We start from the raw sequence: 20804 nt of genomic DNA, 5'->3' as shown, positions 1-20804 counted from the left end.
CATATTTGTAAGTTTCTTTGTTATTTTTATATACATATATATATATATATATATATATATATATATATATATATATATATATGTGTGTGTGTGTGTGTGTGTGTGTGTGTGTGTGTGTGTGTGTGTGTGTGTGTGGGAGGGTGGGTGGGTAGGTGTTGACCACATTCCCTCGCTTACAACTTAAATTGAAGAAGGATGTCAAAGAAAGCTTAAACCCTCTGCAGCATTCATTGATTTATCAGCCACCCACAACACAGGCTGGCGAGAAGCATATTCTGTACAGTACATCATGTGATCCAATGCAAACCAACATCTCGGTTGCTAAATGGCACGCTGAATGATAAAACACTTCAGGTTATACGGGATCCAATATAAGCTCACCATGAAAACTCATGAATAGCTGCCACAAGGACTTGTATTTGCACCTTTCCTGTTCATCCTATATATCACAGACATGCCAGCAAAGGGATCTAAAAGGCATACAGTAGTGATGACTGGATACTTCCAACAAGATTTAGCTCATTTGAGAAATTAGAGGAGGTCTGTACAGCCGACCTGGAAAAGTTGGGGAGGTACTTCCGAAAATGGTGCCTCTAACCAAACACCAGCAAAACAGAGGTTACAGGATTTCATGTAAACAACAAACAGGCCAAAAAGGAGCTCTAAATGCATTTATGTAAAGTAAAACACCAAAATATCTAGGTGTGACACTCGATAAAACTCTCATATTTAAAGAGCATATAGCAAAAATAGCAGAGAAATTAAAATCGAGGAACAATAATACTCAAAAATTCTGTGCAACAACATGGGGAGCATTTGCCTCTGTCCTATGCTCATCTGCTCTTAGCCTTGTCTTCTCAACTGCTGAATACTGTGCGCCAGTGTGGTTTAACAGTCCTCACTCCCATAAAATTGATGTGCAGCGCAATAACACAATGAGAGTGAGCGCAGGAGTCACCAAATCAACCCACATGGAAAGTCTCCAAGTACTGAGCCATATACAAGTGCCAAATTTCCGTCATATAAACGCACTCACAAGAGATTGCAAGATCTTGAGCAACAATAACGTTCCAATACATGAGGACATTGAATACACCACCCATAGCTGCCTTTGCTATCAAAATGGCAATCAAAGCCACAGAGAATAAATTCAGCTTCACCAAAGTCTGGCCTCAAAAGTGGACCACAAAGCAGAGTAACGAAATTCCATGTATTACCCAAAAGCCTCTGGGTTTTGAGTTACCAAATAAAACATGGTCAACTCTGAGCAGAATGAAGACCCAGCATGGTATACATGCCTATTTCCACCATAAATGGGGCAAGAAATCTGCGAATGTGGTGAAATCCAAACCACAAAACACATCATAGAAGGAAGCTGTTTCACAGCTCGTGAAGGGAAACTTCAACATTTCCTGATGGTGACTCCAGATGCAATAGCCTATATAAAAATGTTAGATGCTTGTTTATAGCTATAATTATTTCAGTTAATAACTAATTGTACTGTCATTTGTGTCTGCCATATACTAAATTGTGTGTATATATTTCATGATATTGCTCTACAGCAAAATCTATATCACTGTGCTCCTCCCACATCCTAGACATCTATCTCTCTTGCTTAGTACAGAATCAGTTTAGTGCAATGTAGGGCAAGAAATCTTACATAAATGAAATGTAAAAATGAATTAATCTATACATACTCTCAAAAACATGTTTTTTTAGAACTATTTACAAAAACATATGCTCATTAATATCGTTTGACTGTGTCTACATTGATAGGTTCTAATTCCTAAAAGATATTGGAAGGTAAATATAATACTAGTGATAGAATGTCTAGAAAGACTTAAAAAGTTAGATGTTAATAGAAAAAGAATTCAGATAGATGGTTATACATTCATTCATCTTAGAGTTAGATAATTCTAAATGATCTGTTGGTAATTTAATTGAACTTATTATTGAATTAAGGAATTGTCAGCTCAGAAACTTCCTCCATTCAATTGAAGAACAATTTATCAGGAAATAATTGCAGTGAGTTGCAATACAATCAGTATTACTGCTGTAATAATGTAGTTCCTCTTAATGTTATTTCATAATAGTGCTCAACAGCAAAATCTATATCACTGTAGTCTTCTCATATCCTAGACATCCATCTCTCTTGCTTAGTACAGAATGAGTTTTATGTAATGCAGTGCAACAAATCTTACACAATGAAATGAAAAAATTAATTCCTATACAAATTTGTTTCTGTCTGATCACAACAAGAAATGTAACAATATGACAGTGAATGGGAATGTTGTGACTGGTTCACAAAGTAGACATCAAGAGTTACATACTATCCTCGTATGTTTGTGTCATATGGGAATACTTAGTACACTACTTTATTTCCCTCCTTACACTTCAATCAGTCCTGCCACCAGTCATCCTATTTGCATCCATTGTAGAATATCATCATACAACAACTAACGAAAATTAGGTAGATTTTTCCAGCGGCATTGTGAATTGGAAGATAAAACTGTAACACATTTAAGCTATTACGCAAGTGCAAAATGTTATGTGTGACAATTTCATAGTAAACTCTTTTTATATATATCGAACATGTGGAAACGAGTAACAGCTTTCCTTGGAAATAGGTGAAGGTAGGGTAACACAGCTAATTCAAATAAATGAGCAGGAAAAGCCATCAGCTTTTTTAAGGAAGAAATGTAACAGTTCATAATAAGAAACATATTGTATCTTTTACACAAGAAGATACATGTAATGAGTATAAAGATGCAGCACTGTTTTTACAAGTTGTAACAACATTGTTTCCTGACAGTGGCGACAGTGTCTCGTTTTTACATAAAATACTGAGTACCAGCAGTATATATGCTTGATAAATTCAAGGACTTTAGTGTAAATTCTATTTTTTCAAAGACTATTCATTTTCTCTGCCATTACAGAAAGTCATAGTCATTTGTGTTATGTTAATATTATTCAAAAAGTGAAATAAATAATGAACATAAATAGATGTACCTGTGTATTTTCCAAACTTTAAGAAGTTTTAACAAGTCTATATTGTGACACTGTCAGAGAAAATCATTCTGTAGTAATGATTCACACAGTAAATTTTCTATAGGTAATTATTCTGTAAATGCCATCATGAACTAATTCAGAAATAAACATTAGGTTTAATGGCCTGCCTATTTTCTTATGTTAGTACTGTTGATTAAATTTCCAAATTTTGTGCTGAGTTTCATCCAGGAAACAGTTTGTTCGTAAGCATTCAATGATTGTTATCAATATAGTAATGTTGTATATGCAGAAATTTGGTATATGAATAATTAGTACTTACAGTCAACTGAACAGCTAGTATAGATGGCATCTTAACAACTTGCAGTAAGTTACTGTTCATCATGAGGTCAAAATTTTTTCTTAATAGTATACATTCAAACAACGAAGAATTTTATGATTTGGTGTGATTAATGGCAATTACAGGAAAGAGGATAAAGGAAGAAAAAGCACAAATGAATAATTTATACTTTATTCCCTTGTGGAGCAGCACAGAAGCAATGTATTCTTTGCAAGGGAGCTGTTTGGCTGCATGGAAGTTCCATGGCTCTTTGTTGCAGATTTACATTTCCTTTGTTTATTAACAGCCACACATGTACGAAAATTTCTGTGTGTTTTACCTTATGTATTTTCACAACTCTTATACAGCCTAACTTCATCATTCAAGCATATTGACAAGCACACAAGTATCACCAAGAGGTGACAATATTGGTGTAACGACAAGCAGAAGATTGTACTAGTATTTACTATATTTGTATTTTAAGTATTCAAGAGCACTTGTATTTAAATTATTCTAATTTACTAATATACCGCTTTTGTGGTTTTACTTTAAACACTTAAATATATATTGCCGAGTAGTCAGAGTTATTTATCCAAATCCCTTCAAAATATTTGACAATGAAACGAGTGAGTAATAAGCTGCAAGCGTCACAGTATTGCCTCTAAACACACAATGTAAATACCCAAAGAGGACAGTTAGAACCACTTTGTTAATGTAGTTTTGGCAGCTAAGGCACTGTTGTTTCTGTTCTTAATGTCATGGAGTTGGAACTACAAATGCATCAAGTTTTTTACAAATGATACTGATTCATTGAAATGAGAGAAATCAGCAATAAGATGTCTTAATATTATAATTTGTGGAGTGAGATATGCTAATACTGTTTAGAGTGCAGACATCCATAAGATATGTTTTGTTATACGTGTTCTAGTACTTTTTCAACATTATCTTCTATTAAGAAACATTCTTTTTTTTCACATTAGCTGAAGTATGGATCCAATAAACGCATGTTCATAAAAATTCTACAATTACATATCCTACAGTGAGAATGGTGCATATTTGGTATATCACAGCAGCCTATTTTACCACAATTATTTCAGGCACAGATATCCAGAATTTCCCAGGGTGTATATAGTAGTTCATAGTAAGCCAAGCTGATTGTCGGTAGTAACTCAGGCAGAGTATCTGGTTAACATTGTTAAATAGTACACTGAAAACAAGTATTATGTACTCCAGACAAGCTGCAGGTTTTGTGATGGTAAACATCTGTAATCACCAGTAATCAACTTGTAAAATTACTGACAGAATAAGAACATTTACATTTCAGTTAATTACTGCTTGGTCCCAGTGTCTGTCATCACCAAAAAAATCTCAGTGGAAGTCTTACGTGAGAATAGTGTTAAGTGCTAGTGGTGTGCTATGACTTCTGAAGAAAGTGATGTTGTATATGTCAAGACCAGGGGTGGTGATACAGGTAGCTAATGACGCCTCTAATTGCTACATCCAATTATGCAAAGGTCTTCAGGAGATGGTGCAAGTGAACCAAGAATATAGGTAACATTGCTGGATTGGATGAAGTTCACTTTAAACTTAATCACACTGTTTATAGCATAATTATATGTTCTGGGCTAAAGAAAATTCCCACATTACTATCAAAAAGGTTGTAATTTTACCTGATGTATATGTGTGTGGTGTGGTTTGTCTTATATATGGCACACAATAGCACATCTGTTTACAAATGCTGGACACATACTCAAACAGGCAATAAGTATGTGTCCAGCATATGTAAACAGATGTGCTATTGTATACTGCATTTGTATCATGTAACAAGTATCTGTGAGCAATGTGCATATGGACACGGTGTTTTGGACTAGGGGCTGTGTGCTGTGTGTTCTTAAATATTTTACCAATGTCAAACATTTACAATGTACTGAGTTGTAAATACTTGACATCTTGTACTAGAGATAGCGTAACATGAACACCTCTTACTGCAAAAAAAGTTTAAGACCTGAAGATAACAGCTAAAATTGTGATACCATTTTTTTCGAATAAAATATAGTTTATGCAATCTTTACTTTTTACTGGTTTTTAACAATTAAAACAAAACGCCCTTCAATAGTTTCATAATGATAAAATTCAAACAACAAATGTCAACAATGTAAGACTTTAATTTTTACTTTATCTTGTTTTAGTTCCTTTTGCTAAAATCTTTCAGCTACCAAACAAAAAGTCTGTTGTCACTAAAACTACTAACTACATGTAGTACTGAACTATGATTGTGATACTGAAAATAATACAAGTAGAGACCCAAATTATATTCCAAAGTTTACAAGTAACATATCTATGTGGTGGACTTTTACACTGACTCATTTATTCCAGTAACAGGTTTATAAGATTTCCATTCAACTTTCATTTCTTTTTAGAACCATCATCACAGGAATTATAGTATATCCCGAATTGTCATGCTTTTGTCGAAACTAAAAAAAAATCAAGTAAGCTGTATTCTGCAGTAAAAACCTTCAGAAAAAAATTTACAATGACTGAATCTCTGGGGCCATTCAAGACGGGATATCTCCACCTTTGACATTTTAATATGTGCACATGTTCTATTTAGTGCATCAGCTGAGAACTGTTGCACTCATTTCATGTTAAAGAAACAATATGCTAGAAAAACTAAGATTTATTGAACCATAGAATCAATATTCTATCAACTATTGTTAGTATATATATATATATATATATATATATATATATATATATATATATATATATATATATATATATATATACTGTCTAAGATGAGTCATAGTGTAGTTATTGCCCTCTATGCTTTCATATGTCTCCAGGATCGAAACTGGCTGATCTTCATGAGGTTTCCACACCTCTTCAAAAATCCGTCTCAGTTTTTAGAGATTAACACCTACTAAAAAGACAGTTTGCTATTATTCACATCTTTCAGCATCTGCTGCCATTACAACAGCGATTTTTCTTGAGGTATAGGGGTATTTCCCCAGTCTCACATATATTGCATATCAGGTGGCATGGATTGTTGTATTTGGTTCTGCCAAGTATCTCAATCACTCTGAGGTGATATTGTCATCTCCAAGTGCCCTGTGTCGATGTGGGTCTTACACTGCTCTGTCAAATCCTTTTTGTAGTATCATATCCCTATCTCATCCCCATCTTCACGTATTTCCTATTCCCTTTCTATAAAACCGCCTTCAAATTGGTTTCCTTTTTCTACCCGTTATCTGTATTCCTTTACTTTTCAGCATTACATTCTTTGCTAAGTACTGGCCTGGCATCTGGTGTTTAGACAGCCGCTTCTCTCTTTTTCCAAAGGTTGCTTTGATTTTCTTATTTGTTGCATCTATCTTTCCAACTCTTATGCATAGTAGCACAGTTCTGCATAACTTCTGCAGCCATTCTTGCTTTGCAGTTATACATTTCCTGTCAGTCTCACTGTCATGTGTCTGTATTCTCTTTTGCCAGATTCATTTGCTGCATATTTATTTTTCATTCTTTCATCAACTAAATTTAGAATGTCACAAGCTATGCAGAGATATTAGTCAGCCTTGTCTCGTTGCTTATTTGACACTGTCTTGCCTTCATCAAACCCCTCGTCTTACACTGTATTCATTTCCAAAGTTTCACACAATAGTTGTCCAATGCTCCGTTTCAAACTCTTAACAGCCACGGCAATTTCAATGTATCCAGGTCCCATCTCCTCTGATGCCTACTCTTCTGCAATTTCTTCAGTTTTAATCTGCCATTCATAGCCGCAAAGAAATGTAATTTCACTTGTTACTGTATAAACGAATATACATACATCATACTGAGTTCGTGACTTCTATGAAAGCCATTGAATACACTATGTACGAAAAAGCCATAGCATATAGATAAAATGATTTATAAATCATCTGGTAAAACTTGTTTTGTTTTAACGATTTGCATTCTTTCTTTCTTTCTTTTGCTACTGCCTTTATCTCGCATTATGTGCAGGGTCGGCAGGGTTAAGTACGGATTTGGCATGGTGAATGTTAAGGCATGACCGGATGCCCTTCCTGCCGCCACCCCATACCCCCTGGGATGGAATTAGTGTACCTCAGCTATCTGCGTCTAGTATGAATCGTGAAATAGTGTGAACGTGTTTCAAATGTCTGAGAGTCATTTAACTGAGGTGGGATGTGGGGACCAGCCCGGTATTCACCTAGTGGGATGGGAAAACCGCCTAAAAACCATATCCAGGCTGGTCGGCACACCAGCTATCGTCGTTAATCCACTGGGTGGATTCGAACCAGGGCCGGGGCGCCTACCCGAGTCCAGGAAGCAGCTCTTTATCCCTCTCGGCTATCCTTTGTTTTAACGCTTTCCATATGTATATTAAAAAAATTCGTGTAATGGATTTATTGTTCTCTTGTCTTTTCTCATCTGCTAGTTGCCCTGATGGCAGGCTAGGCTCGAAACCCTCAGACCATAACGTTTCTAACATAGCAGAGATATTTCCCTTAATGAAATATGTCGTTCATGAAAGTCATGCAATTTGAAGAGGACTATGTTCCCAAAATTTTTATGAAAATCTGTATTCTGGGAAAGTCTACATGATGTTACATTTGTTTTAAACCTCTATGGACTTCATGCTCCATTGTGTTGCCTTATTGTCCTCTCAGTTTCGCCTTTTTATAAATTTCCTAGGCCCCATCCGTCTGGAGACGATCAGGTACATTAAAGTCTTTTATTTTATTGTTACTGAAAAAGTTGGTTTTTATACCAATTTTACTTAGGATTTAGTTTTTGTGGTCTATCGGTCTACTAAGAATGGTAACTGTACAGAGCAGTTACTTATTGTTTGCACACTGCCTGACAAGCAAAGTGAAGCACGAGGAATGAGAGTTGGAAACGAAATGGAGCTTCATGTGTTGAGAGTGCATGTGGTATTATTTCAGTGCTTACAAAATCGCATCAAATTTATAAAGAACTTTGCACTGGGAGACCACTTTTGACGTTGCACAACTTCTAGCCTGGACACATACACTGATTTGATTGGGAAGGGAGTTGTAAAGTCACTGTGTTCCTTCCTGAGGCTCCCAAGTGTTTTAGTCAGTCCCTGATATACCAGACAATGGCAGTGGTACTGAGCTGACTTTCGAGCTAGTCCCAAACATATTCTATTGAACACAGATCTGGCCATGAGAGTACGTCAACAGCAAGCAGGCATTTCATAGAGAGATATACCATTTGTGGATGAGCATTGTCCTGTTGAAACATGGCTTCATGATCAAGTCACATAAAAGGTAGACACATGAGGTAGCAGGAGTTCATTGGCATGGTGTTGTGCCAACAGAGTTCCTGCACTACGATCAATGATCTGAAGTTATTCCCGATGACTATCCATACCATGAGGTCAAGAGCACCACCACTGCACCTCTCCAGAACATTGTTAGAGTGTCCCCCTCTCCAGGTCGCCACCCTACCTGCCAACGATGGGTAGCTCAGAACAGTTGTTCATCGATGAAACATTGTGTGACATCACTAATCACCAGTCAATGCTTCCCTGTTGCAGCACTCCCCCAAACACAGCCGTTTTTGTTGTAGTGTTCATGACAGCCTACACTTGGTATGATAATACCCCAGCCCAACTACTGCTAGTCTCTGATCATGGCTGTGGGATGAAACAGAATGTTCCAGAGCAGCAACGCAAAGGGATTATGAGATGTATGGTGCGCAATATGGCGGTCCTCCCCTGCAGTGGTCAAATGTAATTGACCTGAACCTTGACTAAGACTTTACCTGCCTTCACGTTCCCATACAAATCAACATCTGCCCACTGTCACGGCTGAATTCCCCACAAATTTGGATATGCACAGTTCGACTAGACGGCGAGTTGGAGACCCACAATGTGGTCACATTATAGCTGTGTCAGGTCCTGATAATGCTATCTCAAATGAGTACATGGTGTCTGTGTGTCCACCACAGTGATTAGTCAACATCTGACCCTGTTCACGCCCCTTAGATGCGCTATGTAATCTGGTGGCAACACTAAGCAAGAACAACACAAGTGCCGTCTGGTGGCCATTCTACATGTCACAGAAAATTCCAACTTCAATCATTTACACACCCACCAAATGTTTTGCAGGTGCTTCACTTTCTTTGGCAGGCAATGTATTATTAACATTCTTTTATCTGATGGCCCTACCTATTGAAATGCCATCACAGTCATTGGCACTCATTGTTTCCCCTGAGACGTTCAACTGCGATCCCATTCTGCAGTCTGGCATGATGTGGTATGCACAAAAGCGGAGATTGCTTAGCACTGTTTACTTCTGAACTCATTTGTGCAGCAAAATGGCTTCTGAATACTTATTTGTATTTTAATGTTCCATACTCTTTATTCCAGAGTATTTTCAGACCTTCCACCAACCGCCATGACTAGTGGCAGGCACCAGTTTCAGTTACTTTCTCTAAGGCCACTTAGTCCTTCAAATGAATGCCATTCAAGAAGCTGTGTATTTCAACTATCTCATCTGTACTCTGTGGATTAGAACAAATGTGTGATTGATATAGTGTATCCAGCAAGAAGGTTTTAGGTGTACATTACTTAAGACTTGTCTCTACTGTTCAGCAGACTATCACAGACAGTTGCCACCAAAAGTGATACAGTTTATTTTCATTATTTCGATCTACTACAAAAATCAGATGTGGAAAGATCAAGAGTGTTTTGTATCAGAAATGAGGCAGATATGAGAACTACCTGTCATCTGGAGGACAGATGTAGGTAAGAAGTGCACAAAAAGCACATTTTATATTTACCCTTTCCCTCATCATATTTTGTCAGTACCAAAGGGAACCACCAATAATTCATCAAAAATAAACTGTATCCACCTTAACACTGTACCAAAGTTAATGAATATGACCAGAAGAGGAGTACCAATTAATGCCACAATGCCCATAGTAGTATGAAAAAACAAAGACGAATGATAGTTTACTATAAATTGGGTTTCAGTTTATTAGCAATCACAAGATAATATCTTTCTGGCGTCCACATACACACCAGGGTGCAAGAAAACAAACCAGACTAAAAATATTATTAATGCATGGAATGGCAACAAGCAGGAAACTTAAAAACGAGTAGTCATCCCTTGTTTTATGTATAATTTACATGGCAATAATCAGTGGCATAGTGTGATACAACTGTATGGGAAAGAAGCTGATAAGTATTAAATTGGTGTGCCTAGTTAGTACTGTTCAATAGAAACATTTTAGTAAAATTGTCACATGGGGTAATACAGATTTTTCGTTCACTAGGAAGACACAGGTTGCTACATTTGGTGTAGGCTGATGGTAACCTAATTAATGTGTAAGTTGCAGTGTACTGTATGATCAGTACCCAAACAGTACAGTGCAAGCACACAAATACTGAAGTTCAAAAGTTGTAGGAATTTTGTATAATAGAAGTGAAAACATTGTATCAGAAGTAAGAGAACAAGATACATGGATAAATGGGTAATTTTAGCAACAACATATGAATGCCAATATAAAGATAATTTACCCCCAATTGCAGTAGGTCCACACATAGTATATAAAAACTAAATTCTTGTTAAGTACAAAAAGCCACAGTGGCACATAGAACTTGAAAATTTTGTAAGAAATGTAAAGTTGACTAATATCACAATCCTTGCAAGATTATTTCATTGAAAATTCATAAATAAGCAGTGTTTACATCAATTTTGCACAGAGGGGTAAAATATATTTGAAGCAAGAACCCATGCAATGGGAGTATAGAGAAAGAAATCATAGTCATCAATGGTTCTACTGCTTGTATGGTTGACCCCATTCTACACAAAACAAATAAAGGACCAGATAAAACCTACACTTCAGAGGGAAGAAGATAGAAGCAAATGTATATCTAGAGTCTGACACATTATCCACGCATTACAAAAGATTGCAATGCTCCTTAAAACACACAAGGTAGAAACTGAATTCCTTACAACTATTAAACGCAAAAACAATCTAATATGTAACAATGCATAAAATAGCAATTGGGGCATGTTCCATGATCTTCCAAGGACATCATGTATACCAAGCACATTAGAGCCAATACACAGGTCAGTAATAGCCACACACTTACTCAACATAGGACGCCCACCCAGAAACATAGAGCAAAACGTCAAAGCATTCCACTTCATAGTTTTCTGTAACAATCACAACCTTAGTGCTGACTTTTCTCTTGCGTATTCTAAGAGACGCTCTGTAAATATAGTTTCTTTACTGAGACATTGATCTCTGAAATAATAACAGTAGTATGGCGATCTACTACCTGAAGCATAGTTCAAGTTTCTGCGAACAGTCGGTGCTGCAGTCAGTGAGAAATCCAAGATGGAGATGTTGGGAAATTAAAAACAGATGATAGTCGTGTGACTAGGGTCTCCCATCAGGTAGACAATTCGCCGGGTGCAAGTCTTTCGATTTGATGCCACTTGGGCGACTTGCGCGTTGATGGGGGATAAAATGATAATGATTAGGACAACACAACACCCAGTCTATGTGTGGAGAAAATCTCTGACCCAGCCCGGAATCGAACCTGGGCCCTTAGGACTGATAGTCTGTCATGCTGACCACTCTGCTACTGGGGGCGGACTACATGATAGTGATGGCGGTGATGGTAGGAAATTTAAGAATCCAGAATGGCACAACTGGGCCGTTCTGCTATGTACCCCCTCCAATTTATCCTAGCTTTCCAGACAATATCAGGACAGTGTTGAAATGAAACTTTCTACAACTGCATAGTATTTTAATTGTAATTAAAATAAAATTACAACATAGCATCAGAGCAGTTATCTTGGCTGTACTCAAAAGTATATGAACGGTATGTCAAATACTCTGCTGTTCCATCAGTAAAATTCATCTTACATTTATAAACTGCATGGAAACTATACAGCATCTGATATCAAATATGAGAATAAATATAAAACATACTTTCTAGATATGGTTAAAAACCAAAAGCCACACATGTAATGTGACTAACAAATTATGAATATGTAGTTGCTAATGATATGTTTTACTTTGAGTACTTTAAAAACAGTGCTTCATGCTCCTGCTATTTCTTGGTGCTAATAGATTGCAGCATTCATAGTGCTATTACTGTAATGTACATGATATACGACATAACAGGCATTAAATTAATTATCTTCCTCATATAAATTGTTCTAGGATGCTTGCCATAAGTCTCAGTGTTCTTTCTGCATCTAAAATGTCACTAATACGAGGCATGCTATATTCACGACAGGTGTCTCAATGTTATTTTTTACATGAACATATTGGTCAAAGTGATGTCTAAAACATCACTGTAGAATCGCAAAGTGAATGCTTCAATGCTGTTTTCAAGCCTAAATGGTTAAACAACACATGTGGCTACAAAATAACATGATAAACAGAAAGCTGACATTTCAGACTACAGCTAAATCAGGCATTGTGGCAAAACTAGCCTGGCAAAGCTTATAAAAGCAGGAAACAAGTGGCTAAAGCATGACGCTACACAGACAAGCAAATGAACATGTACTAGTAGAATAAAATTAATTTCATTATTTGGCCTACACTTTGTGCAAGGTGTAATGCATGCTCTAATCAAGTTTTTCAATATCTGTATTGTTCTATGATCCTTGTCAAGTGATGCAATGGTATATTCGTTTTCAAACATATAAAAGATGTTTTCATTATAATCTGAGGAAATGTTATTGCCAGTTCGAAAAAGGAAAGGCATCAGCTGGGGTTTCACAAGTTTTTCTGTGATGTTTCACTTTAGGAAGCTCCTTAGATCAGTTTAGATTAGGTTAATACTTACTCTATAGATAACTTTGTAATGATGTGGAACATTTCAGTTTAACAAAAGATTTCTTTACATGCCATAATTCAAGTTTCTTTTCCTTTTTAATTGTAAAATTACTAATTACATCTAAAAATTCATCTATTGAGTAAAAGGAACTGTAATTCAGAAATTCTTTTCATTAGTTTTTAAATGTTGGTTGGCTCTCTGTAGACTTTTGATAACATGGTAAATACCACAGATTTTTGTGGCAGCATAATTCACCCCTTTCTGTGCTAAATTTGATTTAACACAAAGCAGTGATGACCAGCCTTTCTCCTAGTTTTGAAGCTATGGACACTGTTATTCCTTTTGGACTGGGGGGATATAGTGCAACTCTACTGTGAATATCCCTGGTTCCTCAAATAAATGTCTCCAAGATTATCTCGGTTGGGCTGATCTATTATTCTGTTTACACAGTTTTGTGCAACGTATATGTCTTTCCTTAATTATGAATTACCCCAAAATTTGATACAGTTCTAAAGTACTGAATTAAAATAGACATAGTAAGCTAATTAACTTATATGTTTATTGTCAAAATTTGCAGTAACTGTAACAACATAAGTAGCTGAAATCAATGGTTTCAGCAGATCGCCAACATGATTCTTCCAATTCAATCTGCACACACCAAAAATTTGAAAAGTTCTGGCTCAGCTACAGACTCATGTTCAAACTCCATAGTTATTATTGTGTTGTGCCATTAACTGCACAGTATTGTATATACTCTGTTTTATGCAAATTTAATGGAATCTGAAAGACATTATTTACAATTTCTTTAGCTACCTAGTGAAGTCTTGCTTGTTTGGTGTTATTACTATACTTGTAACAGCAGCAAAAGAACTAGCTTAGCATATTCGTGTATATACAGAGCCAACTCATTAATAGATACTAAAAACAATAAGAGACCCAATATTGAACCTTGTGGAACCCACCCATGATACCTCCCCATTTTGAGGAATCTACTGATTTTTGTACATTATGTAAACTATTTATTTCAACCTTCTGTACTCTTCCAGTTATACAAGAGTTAAACTATTTGTACACTGTCCAATTTATACCACAATACTTAGGCTTATATAAAAGAATTTGATGACTTACACAATCAAAAGCCATTCAGATGTCACAGAAAATCCCAACTGGTGATGTCTGGTTATTCATAGTATTTAATATTTGATCACTGAAGCATTTTCTGTTGAAAAGCTTTTAGAAAAACCAAATTGGCATTTTGTTAGTACTTGGTGTTTACTGATACACGATGCTACTCTTGAATACATCACTTTTCAAGACATTTCGATGAAGCTATCAGAAGTGTGATTGGACAGTAGCTATTGGCACCAACACTATTCACCTTTTCATGCAATGGTTTAACAATGGCATATCTCAATCTATCAGGAAAGATGCCCTGTTTTAGTGTGCTATTATAGGTATATGTGACTGAGAATTCTACTTGTCTGTTGGGAGCAAGCTTTTAGGACTTTGTTGAAGATGCCATCAATTCAATGTGAGCTTTTACTCTCTTGTGAGTTTATTGTTTTCCTAGCTTCAAAAGCAGAGATGGATAGAATTTTAATTTTATCAAATTGCATAGGTACAATTATATTTCACTGTTTTCTTACGGAAACTATTTTCATAAATACAAACCCACAAGAAAAAAGTTACATTTTGAATTAGCATCAGGTCGATGCTCACTGCACTAAACTTAGCTACAAGGTAGGTTATTTAGACACCACTGAAGCAAAGCCATGAGTTTATCGAAAGTCTGTACATTCAGAGAATTCAGTGTAATGTTTATTATTAAGCTTATGACTGTAACACCTTCCTTTGCTATTTTTCTTAAAATATATGTAGTCAAATAGCTAAAATGTAATATTTTTTCTAATTTTTAGTTAGAAGAGCGCATTCATTCATATCATACCTTCGGAATACGTACATACAGCTAATCCTAATTTAAAAAAAAAGACAGGAGGCAAACACAGTGACACAGATCTGCAGGAATAATTGGAGATGCGTTCACATAAAAGGAATGGAATGAAAAACGCAAAAGTGACTCAGTGGACCTTTCACATGCTTCGACAGCGTTCTAAAATAAAGAGAATAAAACAGCGATACATAGAAATAAGTATCCCCTTAGTTTATATATAGGGTGTTACAAAAAGTTACGGCCAAACTTTCAGGAAGCGTTCCTCACACACAAAGAAAGAAAATATGTTATGTGGGCACGTGTCTGGAAACGCTTACTTTCCATGTTAGAGCTCATTTTATTACTTCTCTTCAAATCACATTAATCATGGAATGGAAACACACAGCAACAGAATGTACCAGCGTGACTTCGAACACTTTGTTAACCCTCCGTCGCATGGAATCCCTGATGCGCTGATGCAGCCCTGGAGAATGGCGTATTGTATCACAGCCGTCCACAATACGAGCACGAGGAGTCTGTACATTTGGTAACGTGGTTGCGTAGACAAGAGCTTTCAAATGCCCCCATAAATGAAAGTCAAGAGGGATGAGGCTAGGAGAGCGTGGAGGCCATGGAATTGGTACGCCTCTACCAATCCAACCGAATCTGTTGTTGAGAAGTGTACGAACACTTCGACTGAAATGTGCAGGAACTCCATCGTGCGTGAACCACATGTTGTGTCGTACTTGTAAAGGCACATGTTCTAGCAGCACAGGTAGAGTATCCCGTATGAAATAATGATAACGTGCTCCATTGAGCGTACATACTGACGAAACTAAAATGAGCTCTAACATGGAAATTAAGCGTTTCCGGACAAATGTGCACATAACATCTTTTCTTTATTCGTGTGTGAGCAATGTTTCCTGAAAGTTTGGCCCTACCTGTTTGTTACACCCTGTATAACAGAACAACGGTGTCAAATTGCATACAAAAGAAACTGCGTGCATGGTGTGTAACATTATAGCTCTACTGACAAATGTTAGATATTTTTTTGTAAACGTAACGTATCTTTGTGACTATTTAGAAATATTTTTCAATAATGGGAATTAGTTCCAGATATGTGTAGTACAGAAAATAAATAAAGAAAAATCGTGACTGGCAGCAGGGATGTTATTGTATTACAAACAAGACCATTCTTTTCACAGTTTCAGGCTTCTTCAATTACTTTACAGTGAATTCACTACCAAAAAGGCAGATTAAGGTTTAACGTCCAACTGACGACGGATCACTGGAGATGGATCACAATCTTGGATTGGGGAAGGATAGAGAAGTAAATCAGTCGTGGTCTTCCAAAGAAACCATCCTGAATCTTGCCTCGATTTATTTGGGAAAATAACGGAGTTTCTAAATCCGGTTAGCCAGACAGGATTTTGAATTATGATCTTCGTGAAAACGAATCCATTGCTGCAACACAGCGCTAAATTGTTCGATCATGGATTTGAGGTCAGGGTGTTAGTGTTTGGTCGACTGGATTATGAGAAAAATGATTTCCGCTTGCGCTCAGCTGTAATCAAGTTTTGCGCTACAAACTAATTAATGCCGACTGTTTTTTCATTTAGTTGGCTGTATGCAGGCCTTTCGTGTTTGTTTTGCATTTGTGACTATCCCTCGGCATATTTTCAGCAAAATTGGAGTCTTAATTTCTCGATCTCTAGCTACAATTGAGCTAATCCAGTCTAGCTGCTATGTCCATTCCTGTTTTGCTAGTGTATAGTTCGTGAAATAGCAATGAACTTCCAGAACGAATTTTAGCTCTGCTGTTGTATGTGCCCTCATACGAAACTTCCTGGCAGAGCAAAACTGTGGGCTGAATCAGGACTCGAATGTGGCACGTTTGCAAAGATCCCAGATACGTGTCCCCATTTAGCTCAAAGTTTTAATCTGTCAGGAAGTTTCATATCGGTTCACACTCCACTGCAGAATGGAAATTCAGTCTCGAAACAATCCCGCAGGATGTAGCTAAGCCTCGTCTCCACAAAATCATATCTTCCTGGGGTGATAGTCCCAAAGGTGTGCAGGAAGGCCTCTGTGCAGTCTGGAAGGAAGGTGGTGAGGTACTGGCGCAAGTGAAGCTGTGAAGGTGGGCTGAGAGTTATGCTTGGATGGCTCAATCGGCACTTGTCGACAAAACGCATAGTTCGATTCTAAAAAATATGGCACACCGGTTTAATCTGTCAGAATGTGTGAACACTTCCAAATATGTAATAAAAAGCATTAGTGAACTCAGACGTTACTTACACATCAAACAGACTGCGTGCCACTAATTGAATCTGAAGCAAGCACACTATGGAAATTAGTGCCGCACCCTTACCAGAGTAGGGCTCCACGCAGCAGGGGTAATACTCCTCGTTGCGCGTGGCGGGCACGGCCAGGATGTCCCACTCGACGGACAGGTAGAACTCACTCAGGTCGATGCCCACGCTCACCAGGTTGCTGCCCGATACTTGGTCCATGTGCTTCAAGTCCACCTGCAAGCGCCAGTTCCTTCACTCACTCCCACATCTCACTAGTCGCTGGAACTTCTAAGGAATTAGGTGTATCGGAGACTACAATGCTGTATAAGGCCGTGTATCGGATACTAAATCAGATTTGGTCGTGTAGCGGATATTGCAATACTGCTGTGTACTCTCAAACCTCGCCAGAGACAACCCATATTTGAAGAAACACACATCACACTATTATCTTTGATATTCAATCTTACACAATTTTACAATTTTCAATTTGTATTCTCGTGTATTGATAAAAGAAAGAAAGTCTTCTGGTGTATACTGTATGTATAGTAATTACAACCATTTTTTCGACCATATACATACCTAATGATAAAACCATGGGAAGGTATTTCATTATGACTAATAATGGATTCACTTCGACACTGACCATGTGTTGTGAGAAAGTACAAAGATTTCGGCACTTTGGTCCCTTACAAATTCACACCCACACCCACACACACACACACACACACACACACACACACACACGCGCACAAAGTACAAAAAGTCAACTAAACTATTAAGGAATATAAATTGATATATAATATGATGAAACACTTTACATCGAAATTTGCATATTTTAACAAGTTACTACCTTTCGATAATTTAAATTCTGTGAAAAACTTAGATGACAGAGTAAACACAATACATCTCAGTTTGTTAAAACTGGAGAGTTGGGATAAAATTCAAATATTATTTATGTAAATTGGATTTGAAATATAAATTCTAAAACGTGTTTAAATTAGACAAATACTCGTAGTAACGTAGTATTTGGATTTTTGTAACACTGAAATAATATTTAGAAATTGAAAAGCAATGTTCAAAAAAAAGACAGCATTAAATTGTAGTTTTGTCTTTACGAGTATCCAAAACTATCAAGTTCTTCGAACTCTTGAGAATAGGAAAATTAAATTATATTTAAATAGAATATTATTATTTCGAATGACTGGAGGTATTACGTTAAAATTACCAACACGTGTTTAATACTTATGTTTGTCAGCGATCTGCATAAAGATGTTCATATGAAAAAAACTGTGCTGACATTGGAGAGGTGCATCATGTTTTGTATGGGAAAATGGAGAAAATAATTGCTTGTCAGTTGCGCGATTAGGAAGACGTGTTTTCTAATATCTACATGTGTTAATGCATTGCGCAGTGTTAGCGCCTCTCTTTAAGATGTTTGCTACACAACTGGAACAAGAACCAACAAATAAACCGTGAATATTACAGAAACTAATGTGACTTTTCCCCATTTTTTTAAAAAATTAAGCTGCAACTACGAACCTGAATGTACTAGTTACGCAGTTTCGACTTCTAACAGATCGTAAAGAGCGACGCTAAGTGTACTGTGTTCCCTCATTTTCTTGGCGAAAAAGGAGTGCTATCTAGTACTGAACTCACGTCAGCTGTGACGACACGAGCCCTCTCCATCACAGAGCTACGAGAGGTCACAACTGTCAGTATTTGGCCAGCAAGGGGAAGAGAGCTGGTGGCATAAAGTTCTCGATAAGACTTTGCGCCAGTGACCTAAATTAAATTTCAAACCTGTCCGAAAGTTAGGGTATGCTGCACTTGATGGCGATACGTGCGTCGAATGGGGATATTAAGCACGGCGGTTCCCTTTGTGTTATTCGAAAGGAGTAAGTTTTGTGTCGGGGAAGGGATTCACATTCTTCCTTCTATCATCATGTTACTCAAACTTGACATCGCACTATGAACACACACGTAATACGATCACGTAGACTGAAGCGTTACGCTGAAGACACAATTATCACACGCCGTGTGCAAAGAGACCATTGCGTGCAGAAGTACAGAATCCTTTGCCATTGGTGGCTGAAGAGCCCATCAGATGACCAACAACGCCTAACAAATCTTTCATTTATGTACGAGACAAAGTTGTTTGTTAATGTTTCTCTAACAACAAGTTGCTAAGCTCAATTTAGAGTTTATAAATGGATACAGTTTTACATTGTATTGTGCCTCAGCAGAAGGCAAACAATTCGGAAAAGGCCGTTAGTGTTTCATTGAAATCTGGCGAACCGTCACTAGGACTGATGACTTTTATTAAATATCATGGAGACTGTGACTCGTTGGAAGCTCTTCAGAAAGTGTAGTCCATTCACGAAGAAGTTAGGTCACAAAATCCTCGTTCGATCTTTACTTGGATATTGTTCCTCAGGCTGGACTGACAGAAGAAATAGGGAAGATATGAAGGAGAGCAGCGCGTTTCGTGACGTGTTCTCTTAGCAAGCGCGAAAACGTCACGGACACACTCATGCGACTGCAGAGGCAGACGTTACAGCAGAGATGTTGTACATCGTGGTGACGCACACTGTTAGAACCATGCGGACGAGCGTTACGACATAATGAATCCTGCCACATACGTCTCACAAAAAGACCACGAATGAGGAATCAGACGAATTCGAGGGCATACCGCGCAAGGCTGTACTTAACATTTACGGAGCGTTATAACGCGCGAAAATAGCGGTTTGCCACAAATTTCTAACTAAATCGCTGTAACACAACATTTAAGATTTATTATTTAATTGTATTAAATGTTACTGTAGAATATAGAGTGATTATAACTAAAGCCAAACTTTCAAAACGCTGTAGAAATAACACCACTGGTCAGAATGACATCAAATTGCAAACGGAATATTATTGGAGAAGGGAGAAAACGTATGGAAGAAGAAGAAAAAATATTGTGAAAACTGATCAATAGATGGCGCCGTATGTGTCAGAATACGTAAATGAAAACACCTGTCATGCGCACGACCCATTGAATTTGGTATAAACACGCCGGGTGCACGGTTTTTCCTCCTTTCGCATCTGCGACGTTCGCCATGACTGTCTCAATGCAGCATCGCTCTGTGCTTGTAAATCTGTATTACAAGAATGATGACTGTGCTCACATCACTCTGCAGAAGTTCCGGACACTGAAGGGTTTGAAAAAAGGCGTTGGTCTGATGACTACCTTGGGTCTGGAGAAAATTATTCCGAAATTCGAAAAGACGGTTTCTTTTTGTGTGCAACGTGGTAGAGGGAGGAAAAGAATTGATACAACATCAGTGGAAGCAGTGGTCACATGAGGAGGCGAGTGGTGGTGTGCAAACGTGTAATGCACGGAGAATTGCCCGAACATTGGACATACCCGTGAGCACGGCGCGTAAA

General features: G+C 37.4%; 1 protein-coding gene across 1 annotated transcript in view; it reads right to left on the bottom strand.

The window, feature by feature from the left end:
• The window catches only part of LOC124621963 (acetylcholine receptor subunit beta-like 2), a 294185-nt gene that overhangs the window by 178518 nt on the left and 94863 nt on the right, over positions 1 to 20804 (bottom strand). The window contains exon 6 of the mRNA XM_047147491.1: positions 17456 to 17612. Coding sequence (XP_047003447.1) covers positions 17456 to 17612 — 157 coding nt within the window. The remainder of the gene's footprint in view (positions 1 to 17455; positions 17613 to 20804) is intronic.

Source organism: Schistocerca americana, chromosome 7 (genome assembly GCF_021461395.2).
Source record: "Schistocerca americana isolate TAMUIC-IGC-003095 chromosome 7, iqSchAmer2.1, whole genome shotgun sequence".
In the NCBI taxonomy this organism is placed as follows: domain Eukaryota; kingdom Metazoa; phylum Arthropoda; class Insecta; order Orthoptera; family Acrididae; genus Schistocerca; species Schistocerca americana.
Note: the sequence above shows the minus strand (reverse complement) of the source record. Positions and strands in the feature narration are given on the sequence as shown.